This window comes from Macrobrachium rosenbergii, chromosome 55 (assembly GCF_040412425.1).
Source record: "Macrobrachium rosenbergii isolate ZJJX-2024 chromosome 55, ASM4041242v1, whole genome shotgun sequence".
Taxonomy (NCBI): Eukaryota; Metazoa; Arthropoda; class Malacostraca; order Decapoda; family Palaemonidae; genus Macrobrachium; species Macrobrachium rosenbergii.
In genome coordinates, this window is record NC_089795.1 from 11,101,919 (window position 1) to 11,129,089 (window position 27,171).

General features: G+C 41.9%; 2 protein-coding genes and 1 long non-coding RNA gene across 4 annotated transcripts in view; 1 reads left to right on the plus strand and 2 right to left on the minus strand.

Annotated features, from left to right (window-relative positions):
• The window catches only part of LOC136835894 (uncharacterized), a 46,909-nt gene extending 29,278 nt beyond the window's left edge, over positions 1-17,631 (plus strand). Inside the window, exons 2-4 of the mRNA XM_067099743.1 lie at positions 12,503-14,984; positions 15,348-15,551; positions 16,514-17,631. Coding sequence (XP_066955844.1) covers positions 12,968-14,984; positions 15,348-15,551; positions 16,514-16,827 — 2,535 coding nt within the window. The 5' untranslated portion in view covers positions 12,503-12,967 and the 3' untranslated portion in view covers positions 16,828-17,631. The remainder of the gene's footprint in view (positions 1-12,502; positions 14,985-15,347; positions 15,552-16,513) is intronic.
• The window catches only part of LOC136835913 (uncharacterized), an 88,777-nt gene extending 62,744 nt beyond the window's left edge, over positions 1-26,033 (minus strand). For both annotated transcript variants that reach the window (XR_010852293.1, XR_010852292.1), the window contains exon 1: positions 25,941-26,033. This is a non-coding gene — a long non-coding RNA (uncharacterized lncRNA). The remainder of the gene's footprint in view (positions 1-25,940) is intronic.
• Positions 1-27,171, minus strand: part of LOC136835735 (zinc finger protein 850-like) — a 260,556-nt gene that overhangs the window by 184,793 nt on the left and 48,592 nt on the right. The window lies entirely within an intron of this gene.

Here is a 27,171-nt window from a genome sequence, read left to right on the forward strand (position 1 = left end):
GGGACTAACTGTGACTTTTTGAAGTTTATTAAAAGGCCTAAATCTTGGGCGAGACGAAGAGTTTTCTGCAGGTCCTCCGTGCACTGAGATCTTGAGGGGGAGCGTAGAAGCCAATCGTCCAGGTACAGAGAGATCTTTATCTCCATAAGATGTAGCCATTTCACTAGGGGAGTGAGTACCTGGGTAAAAATTCGAGGGGCTGTGGAGAGCCTGAAGCAGAGCGCCCGAAACTGGGGGACTCTGTCCTGGAACATGAATCTCAGATACTTCCTGGAGTCTGGTTGAACTGCAATGTGGAAGTAAGGATCTTGCATGTCGATCATAACCTTCCAGTCTCCCTGATGGATGGCCGACAAAACCGACTGATTCGTCTCCATTTTGAACTTTGTTGTTTGAACGAAGAGGTTCAGGGCACTGATGTCCAGGACAGGTCTAAATCCTCCTGATGACTTGAGAACCACGAAGAGGCGGTTGTAAACGCCAGGCCCTCCCCCCCCCCGGTTTACATCCTTGACTACTTCCACAGCTCTATTTTCTAGTAGGGCTGACACTTCCCGAGATATAGCCGAAAACCGCTCTGTGTCTATCAAATAGGCTGTTAAGCTGATGGGAGAGGTTACTAAGGGAGGTTTCTCCCTGAAAGGGATAGCATAGCCTTCTTTCAGTACTTTCAGCACCCACAGCTCCACATTCTTCTTTTTCCATTCTGTCCAGAAATGGGAAAGTCTTGCTCCCACACGGAGGACAGACGTATCATTTTCTAAGTGTTGTCTTGTTAATGGGTTTCCTAGTTGGTCTGGAGGTTCGGAGGTTGGCTCCTGGTCGGGACTGGAAACGACCTCTAGAACCTCGAAAAGGTTGTTGCTGCAGGGGCGACGACGTTCTAGTAGTTGTGTTTGTAGTGGCTCGTGCAGGGAACTTAGTTCTTTTGGTGGATTGAGTGAGGTCTTGAGTTGACTTCTGTAGATCCACTGAAATCCGTTCCAGGGTGTCCCTGCAGGAACAGACTGTTCTTGTCCAGGGGTGCAAAAAGAAGCGAAGAATGTTCCGATGGGGTGACTCCTTTTGCCATGTACGAGCACCATAAATCTCGTTTCTTGAGGACTCCTGTTGTGAAGATGGTTACTAGCTCTAGTGGTCCATCTGTTACGGCTCTATCCGCGCATCCCAGTACTCCCAGCCAGTCCAACGCGAGGTTCTCTTGAGGGGACGTACAGTCTTCTATCTTTTTGGCTAGGGCCATCCCCCCCCCGTCCAATCTAGAAAACTAAAGATCTAAAAGACTTTAAATATATCTTTAAGAAGACAGTCTAATTCCAAGGCTGTGAAGAGAATTCTGGCCGATGAGAAAGCAGAGTGACGAGAGGCATCTAAGATACTGGAGAAGTCCCCTTGAGAGGAGGCAGAAACTCCCAAGGACGGAGCTTCTCCAGTTGCATAAGACAGATACTTCTGCCTTATCAAACGAGAGGGAGGCGAACAGGAAACCGCCTTCCCGACTTCCCTCTTCTCTACTAGCCAGGCATCCATGCGACCGAAAGCTTTCTTCGACAACGAAGACAACACCATCCGTGGCAGTCTGGCGGTACCTGGTGGTTGTTGCATCAAGTACGCCGAACTCAGCGATAATGGGACTACTAGAGAGAAGAACGACGGGTAGCAGACCAGGAAAAACCTGAGCAGTGCCGAGTAATGAGAGGCAGGTTGCTCCTCTTCTGCAGGTTCCCTGACGGACAAAGCGGGTGATCCTGGGGGTTCCACAGTGTCTTGCACTACTGGAGTTGGATTCTGAAGAAGGCTCAACACTTTATCAAGCCGAAGTTGAAGCGGCACCAACGAAAAATCTTGAGTAACAGGCAAAAATTCTCTTGCGGGGTCACGGAGAAATTAGAAGTGGGGTGGACTTCGAGAGAGGCACCCCCAGCGACTGGACGCACGGACGTTGGGTGCCCACCTGCTGTTGAAGCAGACACTGACTCCTTGGAAGCGACTGCATTGTCCGCAGACACTTGGTGCCCCAAGGATGGGCGCTCGGCGATTTGACGTTCCCGCTCCGAGCGGTCAAACACGGGCTCTTCTAACTCAGAATCTGGGCACTCAAGAACAGGCAAAGCGAAAGCTGCGCGCTCATGCGATGGGCGTTCGGACCATGATGGGCACTCGGACAACGATGGGCACTCAGACATTGGGCGCTCTAGAGATGAAAGCTCGGATGCCGAACGATCTACGGGTTGGCGCTTACGCACACCACTAACGTACACTGGGCGCTCGTACTCTCGGTGCCCATGAGCTGGACTGGCACATACTCGTTTGGGGTCGGAACACACTTTCGCACCTGAATGGGGGAAAGAATCTCTTGCTGGCGACTCCCAAAAACTACAAGAAGGGAGAGGGCTACATTCTTTCTCTACAGCTCACTTACGAGACGGGGGCCAATCTGAATCCACTGAAGCGCCCGGCCTTTTCAATGGCCTAGAAACATTGGCAAAACGGTCATTGCATTTCTTAAATGCGGGAGAAGATAGGGCATCCACATCCATTTGAACACCTTTCCAACGGCATTCTTCTGCAGTCTGGGATTGGCGGACAACAGGTTCGGATGAGGCGACGACTGCTCGTGGGCAAACCCCACCGACCTCCCTTGGACTGCCAGTTTGCTTCCTCCCATGTTGGCAAGGGGAGTTTAGCAGGGACCTTGGTCTAGGAGCATCGGTGGGACGAACAGCTGCCCCCTCCATTGACACTTCACTCGACACTACACTATTAAATTTGTCCATTAGGACCTTCACAGAGTTCCCAATCTGGGAAACAGTACTGACATAAATTAAATTTTTGATCTACCCGTGCTTCTAAGCTGGCAACGGCATTGGGTTCAGCAGAATGAGAGCTAGATAATGGACTGACAGGAAAAGCTGGAGGACTGGAAATGGGAGAAAAAGCTGTCACAGGCGTTGAAGGGATAGACATAACATCAATATCAACTCGTGGAGAATGACCTACACTAGCTGTGGCTTTTCTAATTCGATCACGTTGTAATCTGTCTAAGTGTGTCTGCAAAGTCTTCCATTTACTCTTCTCCCGGTCTTTACATTCGTCACAGTTCAATTCCGGAGAACAAATTTGTTCCCTACAAGTACAACAAATGGTGTGAGAGTCATATTTTGCAGACGCGAGTCTAGTTTTGCAGCCATTGCTGCAGTACCTAATGCTAGACAAACTAGAGTCAGACATAATGGTCAAAACTCCAATTAGGCAAGTCACAATCGAAGAAATAATCCAAATTCTAGCTAAGCTAGATAGCTGCGCTACCAAGAGCAAAGAGTACTTCACCGAGGACGATCTACGACCATCCGGTGAAAACGAAACGAGCTGCTAATAACTGGTGTTCAGTCATTAACTGGCAGAAACAAAATTGAGCTCTTTAGCTATATTGTACCTATTCTTCCCCAATAGTGGGGCGAGGCAGTATACCTACACCCAAAACAAAAGAGCGCTACCGCGATTTCGGATTCTGAGCTGCCGCGTAAATTAGAAACTACAGTGAACCCTCGCTACTTCGCGGTTCGACTATCGCGGATTCACGACTTCGCGGATTTTTTCCATTACGTATGTATATTATAAAAGAAAATATATAGCGGATTTTCCGGAAATTTCAAAAATAGTCGCGATATATGAAGACCCAAATATTTCATTAATTCCATTAATAATTATTAATATCTGATAGTACTGTTGGTTCATTGCATTATGACATATAATTCAGTACAAAATGAAATTAAACAAAAGATGCTTCACTGCATCGCTGGATTTTTCAGAAATATTCATCGAAAAATTAAAATTAAAAAGTACCGCCATATCGGCAGCCATATTGCGGAAAACAGCGATGTTTCATCATGTTACGTGAGAAGAACGGCTTGCGAGACCGACGCGCAAGGACTGGAAGCTTCATTATATACCCACAGGCACTCGGACAAGGCATGTGAGTGGTACATAAGAGAATATCTTATCACTGTTGATGTTTCATCTTAAATCACTGTAAAAATAAGTAAAATCCGAATTTCATACGTAAGCAACTCAAAGGATACTGTATACTCTCATCACCAGCTTGTCAAGACTTAGTCTCGTCCCAAGCTACTGTGCTGTACAGTACACATTTCTCTCTCTCTCTCTCTCTCTCTCTCTCTCTCTCTCTCTCTCTCTCTCTCTCTCTCTCAATGAAATATGAATTACTGTATCATAAACTTTTATGTACAGAATTAAAAATAATTTCATTGATAAATTTGTTTCTTTTAGCAACTAAAACATTATTTTCCTAATGCTTTCGTTAGTAGTGAGCAGCTTCAGTCAGCTGATTCTCAGAACGTAAACATTACAAATATGGGACGATCTTTTTTTTATGCATATTACTGTGATAGGAGATCAAAATAGTAATACAGTGTTTAAGTGCATAGGAAGTGTTTATAACAGTGTGGGAAAGGCTATAAAGCCTTTAAATATATACCATGTATATACAGTATATGCCTCCCTAGGGAGGGGCCAATGCTACTTCGCGGAATTTCACTTATCGCGGGGGGTTCTGGTCCCCATTATCCGCGATAGACGAGGGATCACTGTATAGCTATGTAATTATTTGGTAAGTTACTGATATAAAAACAATCGTTAATACAAAACTTAAACGAGATAACAACCAAATGAGGTGGACACAAGGGAAGTTACCAATCACTGCCTAAGTGGCTTAATAATGAAATTACAATGTAACACAATGCAAAGATATTACAGGACAATAAAGCAAAAAAGGGCAACATACTGACGATTGGAGGAAAAGGTAAATATTGGCCAAAACTAGGCAGGTACCATCGGCAGATTTGTGGTTGGGAATGGGTTGGAAGTCAGCCAAGGAATGGCCAACTGGATTTTGGTGGCCCTAGGTGGCTAAAAGGTATTGCGGGTGAAAAAGGGCCAAAATTAGGAAATGGCACCAATGTTAGATTCTGGGCAGTTAGGGGGCTGGTTTGGTTCCATTCAGATGGGGCATGGCGGCTGAGCGGGTGCTAAGAGCTTTGGAGGCCTTTGGTTGGTCTAAAAGGGAAATATTGGCCAAAAATAGGCCAGTGGATGGGGGCGGGTATTTGTGGTGGGGACTGGGTTAGCAGCTAGCCAAGGAATGGCTGTCTGGATTTGGGCTGTCCTAGGTGGCCAGGTGGACATTCTACAGGCCGAAAGGTGATTGGGGTGAAAAAATAGGCCAAAATTAGTAAATGGTACCAAAGTCAGATTTTGGGCAGTTGGGGCATCAAGGGCCAGGCTCTTAAACCACCCAAAAGGTTTGGTTCCATTTCGATGGGGCATAATGGCTGGGCAAGGGCTACGAACTTTGGAGGCCTGTGATTGCTGGAAAAGGGAAATATTAGCCAAAAAACATGCGGGTGGGCCGGGCAGGGAGTTGTGGTGGGGAATGGGTTGGCAGTGGCCAAGGAATGGCCAACTGGATTTGGGTGGCCTTACATTGCCAGGTGGCCATTCTAGAGGCTGAAAGGTGTTTTGATTGAAAAAAAAGTGACAAAATTAGCAAATGACACCATTGTTGGACTTTGGGCAGTTGGGGCATTTTGGGCCAGGCCCTTTACCCACCCATAAGGTTTTGCGTCATTCCAACGGGGCATGATGGCTGGGCAGGGGCTAAGATCTTTGGAGGCCTATGATTGTTGGAAAAGGTAAGTAATGGCCAAAAATAGGAGGGTGACTGGGCAGGGATTTGTGGTGGGGAATGGATTAGCAACCAGCCAAGGAATGGCTGACTTGATTTGGGTTTCCTTATGTGTCCGGGTGGCCATTCTAGAGGCCAAAAGGCTTTTGGGGGTAAAAAATTCACCAAAATTATGAAATGGCACCAATGTCGGATTTTGGGCAGTCAGGGCATAGGGGGCCAATTCCTTAACCATCCCATAAGGTCTGGTTCCATTCCAACGGGGTATGATGGCTGGGCGGGGCTAAGAGCTTTGGAGGGCCTGTGATTGGTGTGCGTGTCGGGGGCAGACGTGTTGGAGGTCTCTCTTTCTCACGTTTTTTACCAAAATAGAAGGGATTTTTGCTCTTGGTGATTATACCCTCATAGTATTAATAGCGTCTCTACATAATACCTGGCGCGTAAGCCAGACAGTGTTGTGTAATTGCAGATATATTAATCTACGTTCTGCCCCAATCAGTGCCTTCGGAATTTTTCAAGTTTCAACATCTCGAAGCCTATTGGCCCTGTGTATGTGTATGTATTAGGCCTGGCACACCCTCTACCACAAAAATGTCATCTGACCAACCTCCAACCATCGTGCCAGTGACACTGGCACCTAACAATACCTGTGCCCCACACACAAGTTCTGTACTCGCGAACAATTATCTTTACTTTATCCAATGCCAATCAAACCATTCCAATGTTGAGTGTACTATACAACCTGTCAGTGCAGCCTTCTCCGACGAGGAAAATAACTCTCCACATACAAAATGCAAAGACCTGATACCAGATACCATTCTCCAGGAGTGACCCACGAAAAGCCTATCCTCTCTCAAGAAAGTATCATATATCACTAAGTGGCTAAGGACCTGCTTGGTGGAAATCTACACCGATGACCCTTACAATTTGCCTCCAAAGAGGCCTCCTGATCTAAGCCTACCTGCAGTGTACCATACGGCAAAAAATGCCTTTCTAAAAGCAAAATCCCTCTCAGGAAAAATTGACAAAACTCTCAAAAAAACTGAGGAAGCACATGACAAATTCTCACAGATCTGGGACGTGATCAAAGGATTACAGGAATCATTCGACAGTCTTAAAATTGTGGAAACAAATAACAATCTTTCACGGACCTGGGATGCGATCAAAGGAGTGCAGGAATCATTAGACAATCGCACAGCAGGCCACCAGACTCCTTTGAATGAGGCATCTATTATTTCCTCGCCTTCCAACAACACAAGAGAAGTGAGGGTGCAACGCGAAGTCCAGATGGCCATACCCTCCCCTGAGGGAACTGCCCTCTTCCCCTCGGATGAAGTGCCCTCACCCCTGTAGACCTATCGGAGAGGACCGATGAACCCCCAACCTCCCTTCCCTTCCCTTCCCAGTGCCTCTGGTGGAAGATAGATCTTCAGCGATGATCACCAGCCCTCGTGAGTCTTCCGACCCTATCTCTCCCCACCCAAACTCCCATCGTGGGTGAAGATGTGATTGATCATGAGGGGATTGGGGGCTGGCAGACACAAACAAGTAGAAAAAAGAAAAGAACATAGCGAGCGTCCGTTGAACTGAAGCCCAGCATTCGTGAATCACCTCGCCCCAAACCTGAGAGGAGTTGTCACGTTGTGATTCACAATTTACGGTCATCTGTGAAGCTTGATGCCATAGTAGAGAGAGTCAAGTTTCTCACGGGCTCCAACCCTCTTATCTCCCACGAACTCCTATGCAAAACTGAACATAAAGTGGCCCACAGGATTACCTGCCTATTTCAACACCTCGATGTTCTTAAAGGCGAGAATTTCGGTCCTAACGTAAAAGTCTCAAGATACAACCTAATCTGGTACCAACCTCCCCCAGGGGAACTTACTGACACTTCAAGTAGGGGTTCAGGCACAGACTCGCCTTCTACCACAAGTGCCAGCCATCCTCCAAAGCCGAGTGAATGCCCACCCCCACTGGCATATCCCCCATCCACCCAAATGATCAACTCATTCATTTCCCATCTTCATGAGCTGCCATGGATACACTAGATATAATCTCTTGGAATATTTTTGGCCTCAAGCAGAACATTCCTCCCCTAAACATGTTCTGCAAAAACTTCAGAGGCATCATTGCAGTGCAAGAGACACTCCTCTGTCCTCATGACCTTGCCATCTGCAATTCAGTGCATGAGGACTTCAGAGCTTTCTCGACCTCATCGATGCAAGTTACAGATCACATCGTAGCCGGTCGCCCGAAAGGGGGCCTTTCTTTCCAGTGGCACAAATCGTTAGACAATGTGGTGAATGCGTTGACCTATAGAAGTGATAGATTGCTGGGGCTTCAAGTGACAGTAGGGGACTCTAAGATCCTAATAATTAATGTTTATATGCCCTGAGAAAAGAATGATAATTTTGATCAGTACTGCATGATCCTAGGTGAGTTACACAGCATTAATCACGACTCTATTGCTGATCATATTTGTGTAACTGGGGACCTTAATTCTCACCCCACAAAGCAGTTTTATAATGAACTTACCTGCTTCTGTCAAAATCGCGCTCTCCGAATTAGAGTAATTACAGTAACGCTCCTCCCTCCTTCTTCCTATACCTTTGTACAGAACAGAATGGACACAGTTACAACCTCCTGGCTGGACCACTGCATCACGTCCCCTCAACTTCATGATGCTACTGTGACTTGCAACATTCGCTACGATCTTGCACTGGGCTGTGATCACATCCCCTTACAGGTGTCATTCAGTACCCCATCCCTCCCTACCGTGAACCTCCTAACTGATCACCCACCTGCTGTTTACTGGGATTTTAAAAACCAACAGAAAACCAGATCCCTTAGGGAAACCACGGAAACCAGGCTGCGGTCAATAGCTCAACCGGCAGACGCCTTACTGTGCACTAACCCAAAATGTAGAAATGATCATCACAGGAGAGATCTGAAAGAATTCTATTCAAATATAATTTCCACTATGCTCGCCTCCGGCAGGGATGCCGTTAGATCTCGTCAAGGCAACTCTCGTAATGTACTTGGATGGAATGACTTGGTTAAAGATCTTTATGCACATTCACAAGAACTGTTTCTACTGTGGAGGCAAAATGGTAGCCCGAGGGAAGGACATTTTGCCTGCCAATCAAACTGGCCCTTAAACATTGTAGACTGAATGAAAAGCAACTACGAGCTGATGCAATGTCTAGAAAATTAGACTCTGGCGATTAGCCCCGTCTTTGGAAGGACATTCAATCCCTAAATCCCAAAACTAAAAAGCTATCACAGAGAGTAGGAGAAGCCGTCGGTGACGAGGCCATCGCAAGAATGTGGGGCGATCACTTCAGCGCTATCCTGAATCGCATAAACGGTCAAGACTCCCGCAGGGAGGTAAATAACCTCCTTACTGATAATATTCAGTTTCATTTCGCCAACTGTATTACGCCAGCGATGCCATAAACAACCTACCTAATAATAAATCGCCCGGCTGCGATGGTCTGCCTGCCGAAGCTTTCAAATTCTGCCATCCGATAATTTACATTCTGCTAGCTGCTCTGTTCAGTGCATGCATAATTCACCAGTTTCTCCCAGGCTCCCTACTCTTAGTTCACTTAATACCATTAATAAAAAACAAGCTAAAGGGTGCAGCTGACCCTGGCAATTATCGCCCGATTGCAATCACTACAATTGCATTGAAGATACTTGAGTCCGTTCTTCTAATGAGACTTCTCCCCTTTCTACAAACTACTGACAACCAGTTCGGCTTGAAAGCAAACCACTCTACCGACACCTGCATCTACACCCTGAAAGAATTGCTGAGCTATTACCTATCATCAGCCTCTCCTGTTTTCCTACGTTTTGTAGATGTGAGAAAAGCCTTTGACAGAGTTAACTACCTGAAGCTCTTCCTGAAGCTGCACAAACGAGGCACACCTCTATATCTAATTGGCATTTTATGTTGTTAGTTCTCCACACAGCATTTCTGTGTCAAATGGGGTAACGCATTGTCATACACCTTCAGCACCCTAAACGGGCTCCGGCAAGGGAGCATTCTCTCTCCATACCTGTTTAACACGTACACAGATGCCCTGAATGTCAAACTGAACTTACTCCCAATCAGACGCACTATCAACGAAACAACAATAAACAGCCTCTGTTACGCCGACGATATGGTTCTGATTTCCCCATCAGTGCAAGGTCTCCAGCGACTCATCGACACCTGCCGCCAATATGCAGAGGAATTTGATATCCTATACAACGAAACCAAGACTCAGTGTATGTCGCTGCTCCCGAAATCGCTTCAGCATATTGCAGAACCACTAATTTTCCTTGGAAATCATCGTCTGAAATTCATGCACAAATTTCCATATTTGAGACACATTATCACGGATGACCTAAAAGATTTCGCACACATAGAAAGGAGGCATCGTAAACTATGTGCAACTGGCAACATGATTGCAAGGAGGTTTGCCTTCTGTCACCGAGAAACGAAACTGCTGCTCTTCTGCTCATACTGCTACAGTATATATGGGTGTTCCCTTTGGACGAACTATGCCCGAGAGACCATGAGACGTATCACTGTTGTTCACAGTGACATTCTGAGACGCCTCACAAACACACCTCACTATCACTCAGCCACGCAGATGTTCATAGTAATCCGCCTGGATAATTTGAAAATCATTATGAGGCGAACAATGTCTAGTCTGATCACCCGACTGAGAAACAGCAGCAGTTCGCTCATACAAAGCACCCTGAGCAGTGAGGCAAGAAGAAGATCTAAATTGTAGGAAAGATGGAATAATGAGGCATCTGTTCCTTGAATGACTTATTCTTTATTTTTGCAATTATGAAGTGTCATCTTCAGAATGTCATTATTATTATTATTATTATTATTATTATTATTATTATTATTATTATTATTATTATTATTATTATTATTATTATTATTATTATTATTATTTATTTTCCGTTTCTTATTTTTTTCCATTTTTTACTTTTCTATTATTGTGATTAATATCATTGAAGAGTTTTGCAATTTTCAATATTCGTATTTAGCCTTCTGGACCTGACTTCTGTAACCACCTAAGGTCCCCAGATGGAAATTAATCGTCTGCAATCTGTATTTTTTATCGTTATAATTTTCATTTTGTTTTCTAATATTCCCCATATAATTACTGTCATTACCATTATTATGAATTCTATTTTTTTCTACTTCTTCAGCAACTGTGTGGATACTGTTGATAATTATTGTTATCATGTTATCTTAAGTATCTAGGTTGTTTGTATTGCATTTGTATATTCCATGTACAGTATATTGGTGGCCCTGAGCTGAAATAAAAATGATTTTTATCATTATTATTATTGGCTAAAAATAGGCGAGTGGACCAGGGGTGGATTTGTGGTGGGGAATGGGTTGGCAGCTGGCCGAGTAACGGCTGGCTGGATTTGGGTGGCTAGTTGGGGCCGCCAGAGGGCAAAGTTTGAAAAAGAATAAAAACTGGCCAAAAATAGGCGACTGAACCATTAATTTATTTTTTGGTGGGGAATGAGTTGGTGTGGGGCCAATATTCCGAGTCAATTTGGGTGCACCTAAGTGTCTAGGTGGTGCCACCAGAGGGCCGAGTCTGAAGAGAGAAATAAAGTGCCAAAAATAGGCGAGCGTACTGCCTGTGGAGAATGGGTGCACGGTGGGACCAGCAAGGTGCGACTCAATTTTGGCGCTCCTAAGTTGGCGGGGGCGGCCTGAGAGGGCTAAGTGTGAAAATGGATAAAAATTTGCCAAAAATTAGGGAATAGTCTAATCAGGGATTGGTTTGTGGCATCTGGTGGGCCTTTGGGAGGGGTACCCCTGCTGGAATCAGATAAGGGTGGGGTGCAGGCCCTGAGGCAGGCTTGGGAGGTGGAAAAGCGTATAACCTGGATTTGTGAGGTACATGAGGGATGGGTGACAAAAGGCTTGCCAAAAGGTGGAGAATGCGATTGAGTTTGAATTGGACAAAATTTTTTTTGGGTGGCTGGACTTGAAAAACTGTGATTTTTTACCTCTCCCTCTTCCTCTCTCTCTCTTTCACCCTCCTTTCCTTCTTTCTTCTCTCCTATTTGGCCAATTGGCCTAAATTGGACCATTTGGCCCAATTCTGGCCTCGAGTGGATCAATTCATGTTGCAAGGGCCAGGTTTGGGCCAACGTTTTGGCCCTAGTGAGCAAAATCGACCAAAATGGGCACAGAAGGAAGGAATGAAGGATAGAAAGGAAAGCCTTTAAATAACAAAAACTAGCACAAAATTTGCCAAAGTATAAAAAAAAAGGCCTAACTTCATCTTAACCTAACCTAACCTAAATAGGCTACTCATCTAACCCTAACCTAAACTAGGCAAATCTAACCTTACTAGCCCAAGGCAAAATTCAGCACAAAAGGGCAAGAAAAATGACAAACAGAAACAGGTTGCAGCATCATAAACTGGCCAAAATTCCATAAAAATGGCCTAGTCTAGCCTAACCCTAGTCTAGCCTAACCTAACCTACACATAACCTAACCTACACATAACCTAACCTAAACTAAGCTAGGGTAACCTAGCCTAAACAAAATGTCCGCTTCCTTCCCTTTCTCCAGTCTCCTCCATCTATCAACCTGTTCATCTAATTCCTCAACTCCTCTATGGTTCCTCATCTTATTGATCTCATCATGAGTGGTCAAGTTAAAGGCGATATTGACCCTGCCTCTCCTGTTATCATTGTTGCTGATGTTTCTCTCACTCTATTTCCTGCTCTTAACCGCTCTTATTCTTTTCTTTTTCTCAGGCTGTCTCTCCTTGAAGTCTGTTGCAAGAGGAAAAATGGACACACAAGCATAGAGCATCCCTTAGCCTCCCAGTGTTGATATTTAGAGAAGATGGCTTCCTCCTCAGGATCAGTTTCTTCCCCAAAAGTTTTGAAATTCTTGAAACTTTACCATTTTGTGAGGCACTGGGGGAAGGAAGTGGTTTATGTAATATACAACCTAAGCTTTCTCCACGGACAAAACAAGACCATCTACGAGATTCTCATCGACAACCAAGTTCCACTACAAAAGAAGAAAAGTCCTTTTAACGCCCAGGAAATCGAAAATCTTACAGATAAGCTTCCGGAAGAGCTGGACATCACAGTGATGAACAAAATCTGCCAGGCTCTTTGGCAAAAGGGGGTGAATGACCCTGGTGACGAACTCAAAGGATTAGTGAAAAGATCAAGGATGAGAGGAACGTTGTCAGCCATGAGGCCCCTGATATGTCAGACACTGATTTGGAAAGTAAACTCAGAGACTTTCAAGCAATGCTCAAGGTAACCCTTGAGAAAACCAAGTCTCTCTTTCCAAAACACAGTGCTGACATTGACAATCTTAAAGCAGAGACCCAAGATGCTGTTCCAAAGCTCCTAGAAAAGATCCGTGAGAAGTGTGATCCCTCAAACCCTCAGGATGTACAAAGGCTTAAAGAAGAAATAGAAGAGTTTGGGAGTGAGTTTTCTGACATGATATTAGAATCCTCTGAAGCAGAACTCCGGTCTCTTCATGAACGCCTCTGTCAGATTTTGCCCTACGACTGGCTCGCTCAGTATGATAATACAGATCCAGGTAACATCATGGTCTGTTTACAAGTGGAGGATGATAAGGAGTTAAATAGAGGTCCCCATGGGAATAAAAGTATCATTGTAAATCAACAGCAAATCCTCAACAAAAGCAAAATGGGAAAAGACCCTGAAGTTATGATTATATCTGGTGATGCAGGTTCTGGAAAGACCACAATGCTTTGTTCCTATGCAGAGGGATGGTGCAAGAAGACAATGGATATGCCAGAACTCACTTCCTTCCCATTCCTTCTCTGCATGCAATTCAGAAATCATGACCATGACAACTTTGATGATTACCTTAAGTGCTTGATTCCAAAAACTGTTGCTCGATTTCCTTTTGATCTTATCAAATCGGTGGTCCTAGATTCAAAGTGTTTGGTCTTATGTGATGGCTATGATGAAGCCAACACCAATTCGGAAAAGCTCTTCAGAGAAATGTTGGAACTTAATTCGAAAAAGGTGAAGTTTATTGTCACGACACGTCCAGGGAATACAGAGACACTAACAAAAATTGTGAACAAAGGAAAACGTTCCAGAATCAACCTCAAAGTTTCAGGTCTTCAGGAAGAGGATATGAAATTGCTCACAGGAAAGCTCATGGGCTACTTGTTGAAAGATGATGTCACCCAACAAGAGCAAATAAAGAAAGAGCTGCTTCAGAAAATAGAAGAAATGAACACTTGCACTAGAGCCATTCTGCAAACTCCACTCTATTTTAACCTGTTCATTCTCCTTTACATCGAGTGTCCAGATTTAAGGGATGAAATGAACACCAGGACATCAGTCTACTTACAGCTGAGAAAACACAAGATCAAGAGAATCTCTGACAAGACAGGAATCACTGATGAATCACTGGAGGAATTTGATGCACTGTACAGAAAATGGTCTGTGGCACATTACACTGAACGAAAATATGAATGGTCTGAGGCAGATGTAAGAAGCTTTAAAAGGGAGATTAGCTGTCCAGAGGTACTTCAAAACTTTGATGCCATCATGTCATCCTATTTCTCCATAAAGAAAACAAAGAAGCATCTGGAGATTGTAAAAGTATACTGCCACAGACACAGAAGTGAGCAGGAGTTTGCAGTTGCAGGCAATATCTGTGACGACATCATCGCATCAAGTGGAAGGCCACAAGGAGGAGACACTGTTCGAGAGGTGATGCGGTCAAAAGGATTATGGGATGGAAGTAATCAAAATCAGTTCTTTACAAAATTCAGAGAAGTCCTTTCCTTCATATTAGGAATACTTTACAGTACCGAGAGAGATGTGTTGTACAATAAGATCAATGAGATTCATGATTTCTATGTGTCCTACAGCCTCTCTGACCATCGACATGATGATCTTCTGGAACCTTGTATTGAAACTAGATTGGACAATATAGTTTTGGAATCACTTTCGTCACAGATGGAGGGAAAAACTCTGAAAAACAGAGTAAAATTCATGGACACCAAGAGTCTTTATGTCTTGCCGTCCTTACTGCCTAAACTGAGGCCAAAAGAGATTGAGCTGAGTTTTTTAAGTTCAAAGCAACTAATGGAGCCATCGCAACTCAATGAAACACTGAAGGCTACAAACGCACACCAGATTCGCACAGAGCTTTCTCTCTTTAAAAGTTTAAGTGAATACGCAAGACTCTCAGGACAAGAGGTTTTGCATCCAGTGGATGAATTGCGTAAGTAGGAACTTCAACCTTTTCTCCCATAATTATACAGTACTAAACCCTTCAGCCATAAATCAAACAACTTTAGTTTTTTATTTATTCTCTGCTTCTTCTTCTTCATCTTTATGTAGAGCAACTCTGAAGAAGAAGAATAAAAAAGGCACTGAAGGGAAAGTAGCGATGCCACTGAATTGCTTGTTTGTTTTGAAAAGAGATTTGAAAGTTATGTCAAAACATAGGCATATGTAGGCTTTAAAAACAGCAACCGTTTAGTTATACTGCTTTTCTTCTATAGTCAGTTATTATGATGTTCTGTTGTTGTAGATAGTAATATCATTCTCTAAAAAAAATTCCTCTCCTTTTTTCATCCCACAGAATTATACATTTATGATGATAAATACCAACACTTAGATAGCCTTCATCATCCCCTTTCTCTCGTGACTCCTTCCGCAAAGGAACTGAAATTAGACTACCAAATATTTCACGCTCCTGTTGATCGCATTGCCCAAGTCATAAACAGGACGGTTCCAACAAACAGGGAAGAAGACACCACTGACTTAAAAATTTGCTTATGGGATGGTGAGTAATAATATCATCAGAAGTCAACCGTCAGGAAAGAAACTGTCATTCCTTTTCCCTTTTCTGTCCTGCTTGATATCCTCTAATATATATATATACTGTATATACAGGCAATCCCCGGTTTACGACGGGGATCCCATTGCTACGCCGCGTCGTAAACCAAAAATTCTCGTAAACCGAAAAAGTCGAAATTCGTAAAAAATCCTAAGAAAACCTTGCTTTTAATGCTTTGGGTGTATTGAAAACGATGTAAACTGCATTTTTATTGAGTTTTTCATCAAAAAAACCTCTAAATTTTTATTATTCTGCCGTCAGATCGGCATACGACGTGTCGTAACCCCAGAACATGCATCGTAAACAGGGACTGCCTGAATATATATATATATATATATATATATATATATATATATATATATATATATATATATATATATATATATATATATATATATATATTACATAATGCTGTTGTAACCCCAGAGCATGCATCGTAAACCAGGGACTGCCTGTATATATATATATAATATATATATATATATATATATATATATATATATATATATATATATATATATATATATATGCATATATATGCATATATATATATATATATATATATATATATATATATATATATATATATATATATATATATATATGTATATATGTATATATATGTATATATATGTATATATATATACATACATATATATATATATATATATATATATATATATATATATATATATATATATATATATATATATATATATATATGCATATATATATATATATATATATATATATATATATATATATATATATATATATATATATATATATATTATATATATATAATATATATATATATATGTGTGTGTGTGTGTGTGTGTGTTGAGCAAGAGTGAATGCAGGTCAAGTATAGTAGATGTTAATATCCGGCCATTTTCGTCTTTCCTCAGATATTGACATAAGGCTCCTACTCCAGTCACTAACTGTTTCACCTTTGAGGTCACTATACATTCATGTGTTGTCTTATACGAAGATCGATGATAATGAATATGTTGAAGAGTTGAAGACACTCTGCTTGGAGAGGGGGCTTGGAAAATTGCTCAGTAACCTGTGGACTGACGAAGAAGAAGAAGACGAAAAGAAGAGAAAAAGGGAAGAAGAAGAAGAAGAAGAAGAAGAAGAAGAAGAAGAAGAAGGAGAGAAAAAGAGAACGAGAGAAGAAGGCTCCAACTCAAAGGAGGGTGATGTCGCGGTGAGGACTTGAAGACTCATCGCAGGATGCAACAACCTGGCTGCTGTTTCTCATGAAAGTATTTCGGTAAAATTCATCCCATGTGGGAAATTCCCCGATCAAGGATCTTTTCAAACATTTCTTTGTGTAACACCATATTTTCCAATGCTATATTTCTTACTGTAGAATTATTAGTATCGTCTGTTGTCATAAGAAATTAATGATTTTATTTTTATCGTGAATGAACTTCTGTCAGGTAACCGACAGACGATAGAGAACTATGTTACTTGTGACTGTTATTCGTGTGAAATCCAAATGTATTTGCATGTTTATGAGTTCCGTAGAAATATGTACGTCTCTATTGCATGATAATAAGGGTAAAGGGACCACATCTATTCGAGAATGGCACTCTTACATTATTTTGTTTGATGTTCTATGATACTGACAAAACCATTTCTGTTTTAACTAGCCAAGAAGCTACAAGGGAGAATTGGAAGGAGTTTCGTGGTGTGTTTATTCAAAAGATGCTGACTTCTGCATCAGAGAGTTGAGTGATGCCTGGACGTTGTCACTTTTGCTGCTTTCCAGCATTATATTTGAGAATGAGGGTGTGTGCGTAATAACGGGTCCTGCATGGGCCTGACATCATCCAAATTTGTATTGTCACACGCCACTAGTTAACTCATCACATTTAACAAATATGTTGAAGTTCCAGAATAATTTGCTTTTTATTTTTTGATAACAAACTTGAGAATTATCTTAAATTTCTTTATGTCATTGCGAACTTTGTAAGTCAGTTCTGTATTCATGGAATTGCATAACTTGTCTCTTTTCCCCCAATAAAACCCAAATGCAGAGCTGAACAAAACGAACAACTTCTTGGGTCATCTTTTGAGTAGACCTTTCATCTAGTGTCATGTAGTGATGTGTGTGTTTGGACTTAGGAAGGGCAATTGCTCTCATCCTTTGAACTTAGTTGTAACTTGATTCATTTGAGTGCCGTTGAGCTGTAATTCCCTTTGAGTAATTCATGTTCATTGGTCTCATATAATTATGCATTTGATATGTTTAACCTTTAGTTATTAAATTAAATTCAAGTTTAAATTCAACAAGTGCTTTTCAATATCCCTCCATTTTATTTCAGTTTTCAGTTTTACCGAGTTCCAAATTTTATGGATGGTGAATATAATTTGATCTGATAAACTGTGTATTGTGTTCATACCTGAAAGTTACACAAGTAACTTATAGAAACGAGGTGACATTAGCGAGTCCTCTAAGGTCTGAAAATCAACCCGTGAATACTCTTAAGATTTTGAGAGCAAGAGAGAGAGAGAGGCAAACACCTATCTTCATGTCTCACAGCAACTTCTGAGTTCATGTACAGTATATAGGGACTTCTCAGCAAGTAGAAGTACCTAATTGTGTCATCCTTGTTACTACTGAATTGGGTCGAGAGGTATAATCTCCCCGTAATTTAGAAAGTGGAAGGCTTTTATCGGTTTCTGACCAAGTAACAACATCAACACTTGTCCATACGATCACTTTTTCTTCACACTGCATTAAAATGGCAAACCCAGGCCACAGGACATATAAAAGCTACGTACATGCTGGAAGCAATTTCGCAATAACGTTGCCCAAGTAGATGCCTGAGCTTTCAGTGAACGAGCGACAGTCAGTCAAAAACAAAACGGCCCTGTGTCACGAGACAGAAAGTTCTTTTTAGCTATGCTCTCAAGATCTCGTCACTCATTCCGACAAGTGTCTTTCCTCGGACCTGAAACATTCTCGCATCATGCATGTGCATATCAATCTGCCAATATTGTCACGACAATATCCAGTCTTCAGTGTAGAATCACACACACACACAGCACTCCAAAGATCCCTACAAATCGTTAATATTTTCTGACACCCCAGTACAAACAGTACCCCACCCCACTAATGAAATGCAGCAGTCGACACCCAGAAATTTCACCACCCACTGGGGTGTAACACGCCAAAACACAGGCACATTGCAAAAACACCTTTACCAAACCAGAATGTCATCTTCAGTATGCAATGTGGAACGCTTCTCTCATTTACAAAGGAAATGACGTGGTCGTCTCTTATGCAGCCACCAAAGACCTGCGGGTATTATTATTCTACACAGAATTCAACACATGGAGATGTGCTTCATATTTAAATTAGATTGGAGGTACACATCAGTGAGTGTGTGTACTGTGTAATTCCCTCAAGTGTATCCATTACACAATGTATCAAGACTTGAGTGATTACATTTTATGGTTTTCTTGTCAACTTTGTATCCTCTTAAATTATTATGTTCAAAATAAAAGCCTCTCATAGATAACACATACATGTATACATACATACATACATACACCCATACATACATCAACCGCAACGGTGTTTGGTAGTTAGTAAAGCCCAGCAACCCGGAGTCCACAAAAACGCCGACTTTGGCCCTCTAAAACTCTGGTTATATTCAACCGGCCGGGATGAAACTCGGCTCTAGAGGTTTCCCACTAAGGTCTCTAATTGTGCCAAATTTTATCGAAATCCGTTCGGCCATTCTGGAGATCCAGATATCGATTGTTGGTGTTCAGGGGATGTGGTAGGGGGTGGGTGGGTGGGTGGGTGAAGGTCCTAACATACCTGTGAAGCAATAAAAGATACAGCCTTGAAACTTACGATTCTGAAAGATCGCATTCTGGAGGGGTGCCATTCGGTGTTTGTTTTTTGAAATAATGAATTTTAAAGGTACAGTGGCCCATTGAAAGTAGCCCTCAAAATTTAAATTTCCTGATGCTCAGGTACAGACTGCTCACAGCATTAGAGGAGATTCTGTTTTCTTAATGTGTGTGAACCATAGAGCATCAATAACATGGCATGGCAATCTCCCTGCCGAGCCTGTGACCTCGAGTGGCCATATTGAAAGGTCTCAGTCATCTCATAGTACTATACTTTATAACTATTATAATTTTTACTATTATTATTAATCTTATTAACATTACTATTAATATTAATTTACTATTATTATTATTATTATTATTATTATTATTATTATTATTATACTTGACCCAATTTCACAGAGAAAAATTGACTTTCAAAAACAGGTTGGCCTAAGCACTCCAACCATTGTGGTCAATTCCTAAACATCTGCTCTTGGATCTAAGCAATATCTAGCATAAATGGTTCCTGTAAATTACAGGATTTCCTCTGCATACAGGCACTAAACAGTAACTACACAGTAATGTACAATCACTAAACACTAACACACACTATACAATTACACTCGCTAAACACACACACTTACTGTACATTCACACTCACTAAACACTCACACTTACTGTACACTAAACACTCAGTGAATACTCAACATCATTAACCACTCACAATACACTAAACACTCACTAAACACTCATAAAACACTAAATACTCACTATACCCTACAGACTCAGTAAACATTCACTAAACACTCAATCAGAAACATTCATTAAACACTAAACATTCACAAAGTACATAATATACACTAAACACTCACTAAACATTCACTAAGCACTCACTATACACTAACACTCACTAAACCCTAAACATTCATTAAACACTAAAGTCACTAATCACTCATTAAACACTCACTAAACACTTACATGCTAAACATTCACTAAACACTAACATTCACTAAACCCTAAACACTCACTAAACACTTACCCACTACAGATTCACTAAGCCCTAAACACTCACTAAACATTCACTGAATACTTACACACTAAACATTCACTAAACCCTAAACACTTACTCATTAAACATCCATTATAAAAAAAATTTTTTAAATCGCACTAAGGCCCTGTTCAACTTGCGCGGTTACCAGACCTCTAAAGATGGCCGCCGCAAGGCTCTGCAGCGCCGCCCTGGTGGAAGACCGCCGAACCACGCAGTACCGGCATAGAGACCGCACCTCCAGGTATATACCTTGTATGGTGAGAATAGCAAGTGGTGTTAGGCGAAGCTGGCTGACTTACTCTCAATTATCTCTCTCTCTATCTATCCATATAATACAAACTCCCCCCCCCTTCCCTTCCTCCTACCCCTCCCTTCCCTTCCTCCTACCCCTCCCCTCACCTTCCATCTTTCCTCCCCTCCCCCTCCCCCGTAAACAGGGCTGGTGCTGCCCAGACTTTTGCTGACTGTTATCAGTACGGTTAATTTACCTGTCAGTATGTGTATGGTAAAAATATGGATGGGTATGAGTATGGTGCAGATATGGATGGTATGGGTATGGTGCAGATATGGATGGTATGGGTATGGTACAGATATGGATGGGTTATGGGTATGGTACAGATATGGGAATGGGTATGGTCTGGATGTGGGTATGGGAACGGTATGGTATAGATATGGGTATTAGTATGGTATGGATATAGGTATGGGTATGGGCATGGTATGGGTATGTATGTGGGTATAGGTATGAGTAGGGTATGGTACAGATATAGGTATGGGTATTGTACGGAATTGGGTATAGGTATGGTCCGGATATGGGTATGGGTGTAGGTATGGTACGGATATGGGTACGGGCCATTTTTTTTTAGAAATGTAGTACCCAAAAAAGTGACCAAACACATTGGAATCAGTCTGAATGATGAACATATTGTTATAATCACTGTTTTAATAAATATGTTTTAGATGTACAAATAAAACATCTAACACTATACATAATTTATTTACAAAATTTCTTCATTGTCACTTCCGAGGAAGAGGTCGGGATTGTCTAACAACAGCTCCAGCCCACACTTCTGGAGTGGCCAAGTAACTATTACCCACTAAAGACACTACAGAAATAAATACCTATTCACGCTATAGTAAAACTTGCCACGGGTCTTCTCGCTTGTATACAAAGTGGCAAGCTGTGGCACAATTGCAGTCTTGCAACCACGGGGACAATTCCATATCCTGCTGGCCATTATCGAATTTGTTGAAGCCTAGACTGTAAACATATCCATTCACCGCCTACATGGTGGATGGGCAGAGCCTCATGACTTCATATTATGTTTATATAACGAATTGTTTTAGGATCCTTGTCTGTGATTTTCTTGGTTCTGGCATTGGCGACTTCATTTTACTCTATAAATATCAAAACTGTCGAACTTGGGTACTAAATAATACTTGCAAAAATTAGGTAGGGCTATAAAATATACACCTCCCAACATTCACCTTTATCCAATGCTTTGGAAAAAAGTTGTTGCCGAAAAACCGTGTTTCATCGGCTCTGAATCCCTTAGTAACTTCACCAAAACGATGAAAAGACAATTGGAAATGACGAATTCTAAACCAAAGCTGCTGCCAATGACTGGTGTACAGCCATCGGCCGGCAGAAACAAATTGAGCTCTTTTGCTAGTTTTTGTTCCTCTCTTACCTTGAAAGTGGGCGGGGTTAGTCACCTGGCCAAAACAAAATAGCATGACCCGTGAAATTCAGCATTTTAGCTGCCAAGCGAGTGAAACTAATAGCCATGTAATTACTTGGTAAGTTACTTATATAAAACTTGGGTATAAAATGGGGGTATTATTTTACTTTAATATCGCACCTCACTACAGTAGTTTAAGCGCTGTGCTCTAAAGTCTCCTAAATATTATTTATATATGAAAATCACACTAAAATCTACCTCAAACTTTCTATTTCCAAGATATTCACCATCTTTTAACATTCATTCCAAAGGGCCTGGTACTAAACATGGTGTATTACCTCCCAAGAAAGTCTTCCTCTGCTTGCTTCTAGCAAGGAATATCCTCGGCACAAAACATGGCCCCTGCAAGAGGAACAAAGGCACCAGGATCAACATTCAAAGGCGGTATAAAACAGCCACGCACGCTCTCATGTCCAGGGCATCTACTTCCATCTTGCCTGGGTCTACACTACAACAAGCCTTCATCACACACAAACAAAAAATACACCTCAATCATGTCTTCTTGACTTGATGCAAGCTGAAAGAGAGGGTCCTGCCAAAAATACTTCCATATAACAAACAAAGGTGGAAACAAATGAATTTGTTTCTTCATTACTCTAGCACCATGATCACTAAGCATAGGTACCTGACAGTTGGAAAGTTCCTCACCTCATGAGTCATGCATTATAGTCTACATGAACTACAGTACTCATCCAGGTATGAAAAATCTTTTTAAAAAACTTACAGAAAATAAAATTGAAAGTAGAACGAAGCCCGCCCTGGCCAGGTAATGTGGCAAACTAGGTTAGGTTGGTTTAGTTATTGTAATAACCAAAAAGTTTTCGTTCCCTACAAAGGGGGGGTTCACCTTCCCGCTAGGGAACGTAGCGAACTAGGTTAGGTTAGGTCAGGTTCATTTAGTTGGTGCAGTGATAAACAGTTTATGTACCCTACAAAGGGCGGGTCCAGGGGGGGGAAGCCCCCCAGCCAGGGAATGCAGCCAACTGTTTTAGGTTAGGTTAGGTTGGTTGAGTTACTGCAATGTATCAACACCCACATTTCATTAACGTTGCCTGCAGTGTTAAGTTGGTTACATTACTGTCATAACCCCCGCAAAGCTTTTTCTTTAAACTGCTGTAATGTTTAGCACCTGCACCTCTTACAACTCTCTGACTGTTCAGGCAGTAAAGCCTCCCTGCCTGTTACCGCCAGGAAACTTTTCTACTTTCCTGCGAAGTTCCTCACACAAACCCCTTTCTCCCTTCCCATTGGCGTCATTACCCTCCACCACCCCCTCCTCGCAACCCACCACAAGCCTTATCTGCGAGCCAGGCCTACGTCTTAAATAATTCACTTACTGCGTGTTCCGGTTCAGTACAATGGCTGAATCCTTGCCCTCTCCATCCCGTTCCTCTGAACCTATAACCCAGCACACCCTTCCCATTACTTACGCAAACTGTTACGGAAGCTACTGCGAGTTTAGTGTATTCTATTACAGAAATTGCGAACGTTTAATCAAACTCTGCCAGGATCATGGCCTTTTGAAAACACAGTACTTTTGACCCTGGTGTGGTAGGGAGCGCAGGCTGGATTTGCAGAAGAAAGCATTTAGGTGCGACAGAGCCTACTCTACTATGCAAAAAAGGGGACGGAAAAGGTGTAACTTTACAATTGCTGTTCCGCAAAACCTGGTTTTCTGGTTCCTGTCTCGACGGTGAAAACGTCCTGTTTTTTTGCTTTATATACGTCTCAGACCGGTTCACTTACAGTGCTGCTAGATCGGAACTGAGTCTGAGCAAAGCTGCCATTAATGACTGGTCTAGTTTTGGCCAAGAGGCAATACCGAATTGGTGCATAAAGCAAAAAAGGAGGATTGGTGGCCCCGGCAAGGCTGTGGAAATAGACAAAGCCAAATTCAGCAAAAGGAAGTATAACATTGGGAGGGTAATTAGAGGGCATGGGTATTTGGAGGTATTTGCAGGGAGTTGCAGGACTTTTTTGTTATGCCCGTGGAAGACAGGTCTGCTGGGACTCTAGTAACTTTAATTAAAGAATACATAGAGCCAGGTATGACTGTCATTTCAGACTGTTGGAAGGCCTACGACTGCCTGGAAACCAAAGGCTATAGGCACGTGAGGGGCAGCACCCCCAGATGCATCAGGAGGAAGTGTAATTTTGTAGGCTACCTGTTGGTAGCCTACTTTAAGATCCACTTCCAGGACCCCCAGCACCAGGTTCCACGTGTTTTTGAAGACAGCCGCTGATCTGTACCCACCGAGCCCCTAAGGTAAGGCCTTTTCTCCTGTTCGGTTTCCAAGCTTGGTGAGTGTTTTTTTTTTCACAGTTTGCTTGTTTGGAACCGCTGCTGGTAGAACTATATAGTAGCTCCACGTCGGCGACTGCCTTCTAATTTAACTTTTTCTACAGTTTTTTGGCGCTCGAGTGTAATTAACCTGTAATTAATCCCTGAAGTCCACCCAACAAGGGGTTTCCATACGCAATCTTCACAAGACAGAGCACGGGTACGTCCGTTTCGAACGGTTCATATCCCGTCCAGCAAGCGCAATAACTTGTTAACATATGGGTACCTAACCACCCCCTGCCCCCCGGGCCAGTACTAAACACAGCGAAGGGACATTCCATTTGGCCGACAACCAACAGATGCACCGCCAGTATCAGAACCCCTAAAAGTGTAGGAAAAATCAGCTGAAAAGGTAAAAACAGGCGCGGAGCTAATATACAGAATTACCCCGCTGCTTACTTAACCCTTGGAAATTGGGTTTTTCTACACTTGGGGCTGCCGGTAAAGGAGGTGACGTTTTATTTTTGCCGGCCACCCATTCTTTGACCCTCTGACCAATCCCAGGCAGTGTTGCATTCCCAACACCCCCTCCTGTTCCGACGCCTCCCTCGCTCGTTTCCATCATGTCCTGCATTTGCGCAGAACCTTCTCCCTTCCCAAACTTATGCCTTTCCTCACTTTATCCTGCTGTTGGGGGACGTGGGAAACTTCCTCCCTCCCTGTCCCCGGTTACCTCCCCCCTTTCAGCCGCTCCCTCCCAGTGACGGATGGCTCCCTGGCGCTTCCCTCCTCCAGGGGACGCTTCCACAACGTAAACATGTCCGCTTCGTTTTGTGCGTGTTCCCCCCCAGAACCCAGGACCCCAGCTTCCCCCCGCTCCCCCCCTTCACTGTTGAGCAGAGATAAGGGGGCAAATAACGGTCGGCCGACAACAAACAAACACACCTCCAACACCGGCAGCCCTAAAAGCGTAGAAAAAAACCAGTTTCCAAAGGTAAAAACAGGTGCGGAGCTAACACTTAGAAACACCTAAGTGGGACATAAGTGGCCTAGTTAGGAAGTACCCTGGAGGTGGGAGTCTTGGCCACACTTTACAAGTGTTTAAGGCACTTAAACACTATACACGACAAGTGTTTAAGGCACTTAAACACTATATACGACACTATAAACGAAGTCTTCATGAAATTATAACGCAATGGTTGGCACTTGCGATCAATACAGTGAAAAATTAAACGAAAATAAGACGAAACAATATGGCTGACGAGGGGGGGTTGGTGGTCGTCACTTAGAAAGACGCGTAAATTCATTATATACGGTTTTCATAGCAACACAAAACACCTTAAATACATTATACACACAAGACAATGACGTTTTTCTATACTGCAGACAAAGAATAAACAAAGACTTACCCTAGATAAAGACAGAGATCGAAATCTCACTCTACCTCTATGGCAGACAGACAGGTTTGTTTACATCTCGGGGTGAAGGATCACGAGCCTAAAATAAATATGGCGGCATATTATTACCTCGGCGTGAGCGATCACGAGCCTAAAATAAATACGTCGGCATGTATAATCAACAAAAATAGAATTAAAAATTATTAGTTATCTTTAATATACGAATAGACTATTTTAATGCAACATATATGACGCGAAAAATGTAACTTATCCAACCTATTTAACAGGTTCGCGACACTTCCGTAATTGGTAAATCTACGGGACCGGCGCCGCCATGGACGTCAGTCGTCAGCTGTAGGAACTAAACAACACTAAATCAAACATTTAAAGTAAATGAGAACTACACGAAGGCAGACGGAATCTTTGACGTGTTTATGTAACTGAGCTAATAATAATAATAATAATAATAATAATAATAATAATAATAATAATACTGAGAGAATGAGGCCAAAATATAGCTATGAAGTTGTTTATGAATAAACTGGGCTTTTAATTTTCTTCATTTTATCCATTTTCTGTCTGATCAGTGGCCTTTGTGCATATATACAGTATAATATATACTGTATATATATATATATATATATATATATATATATATATATATATATATATATATATATATATATATATATATATGTATATATATATATATATATATATACATTGTTATAAGCGAGTGTCTTTAAAAAGACTAATATGCTTCTGTTTTGAGAACTATTCAAAAGACAACTTGGTTTAAATCAACAATATCCTGATCTAATCGTCATATTTCAGGAACACACACACACACACACACACACAGAGAGAGAGAGAGAGAGAGAGAGAGAGAGAGAGAGAGAGAGAGAGAGAGAGAGAGTTCGCTAATTCATAGCACTGTACTCAGATTTCTGTTAAAGAAAAATCTGGTTTTTTTTTCCATTCAGATATGTCAATACGTACTGATAAAATTTTTTTCTTTAATATGAGAGAGGGAGGTGTCACCTTCTGAGGAAAATATATTATCAATATATCACCGGATGACAGCAACCGTTCAAAGAAACCTCGTCATAAGAAACATTCCAAACTGGGAGATTTCAAACGGATTTATATATATTATATATATATATATATATATATATATATATATATATATATATATATATATATATATATATATATATATATATATATATATATATATATA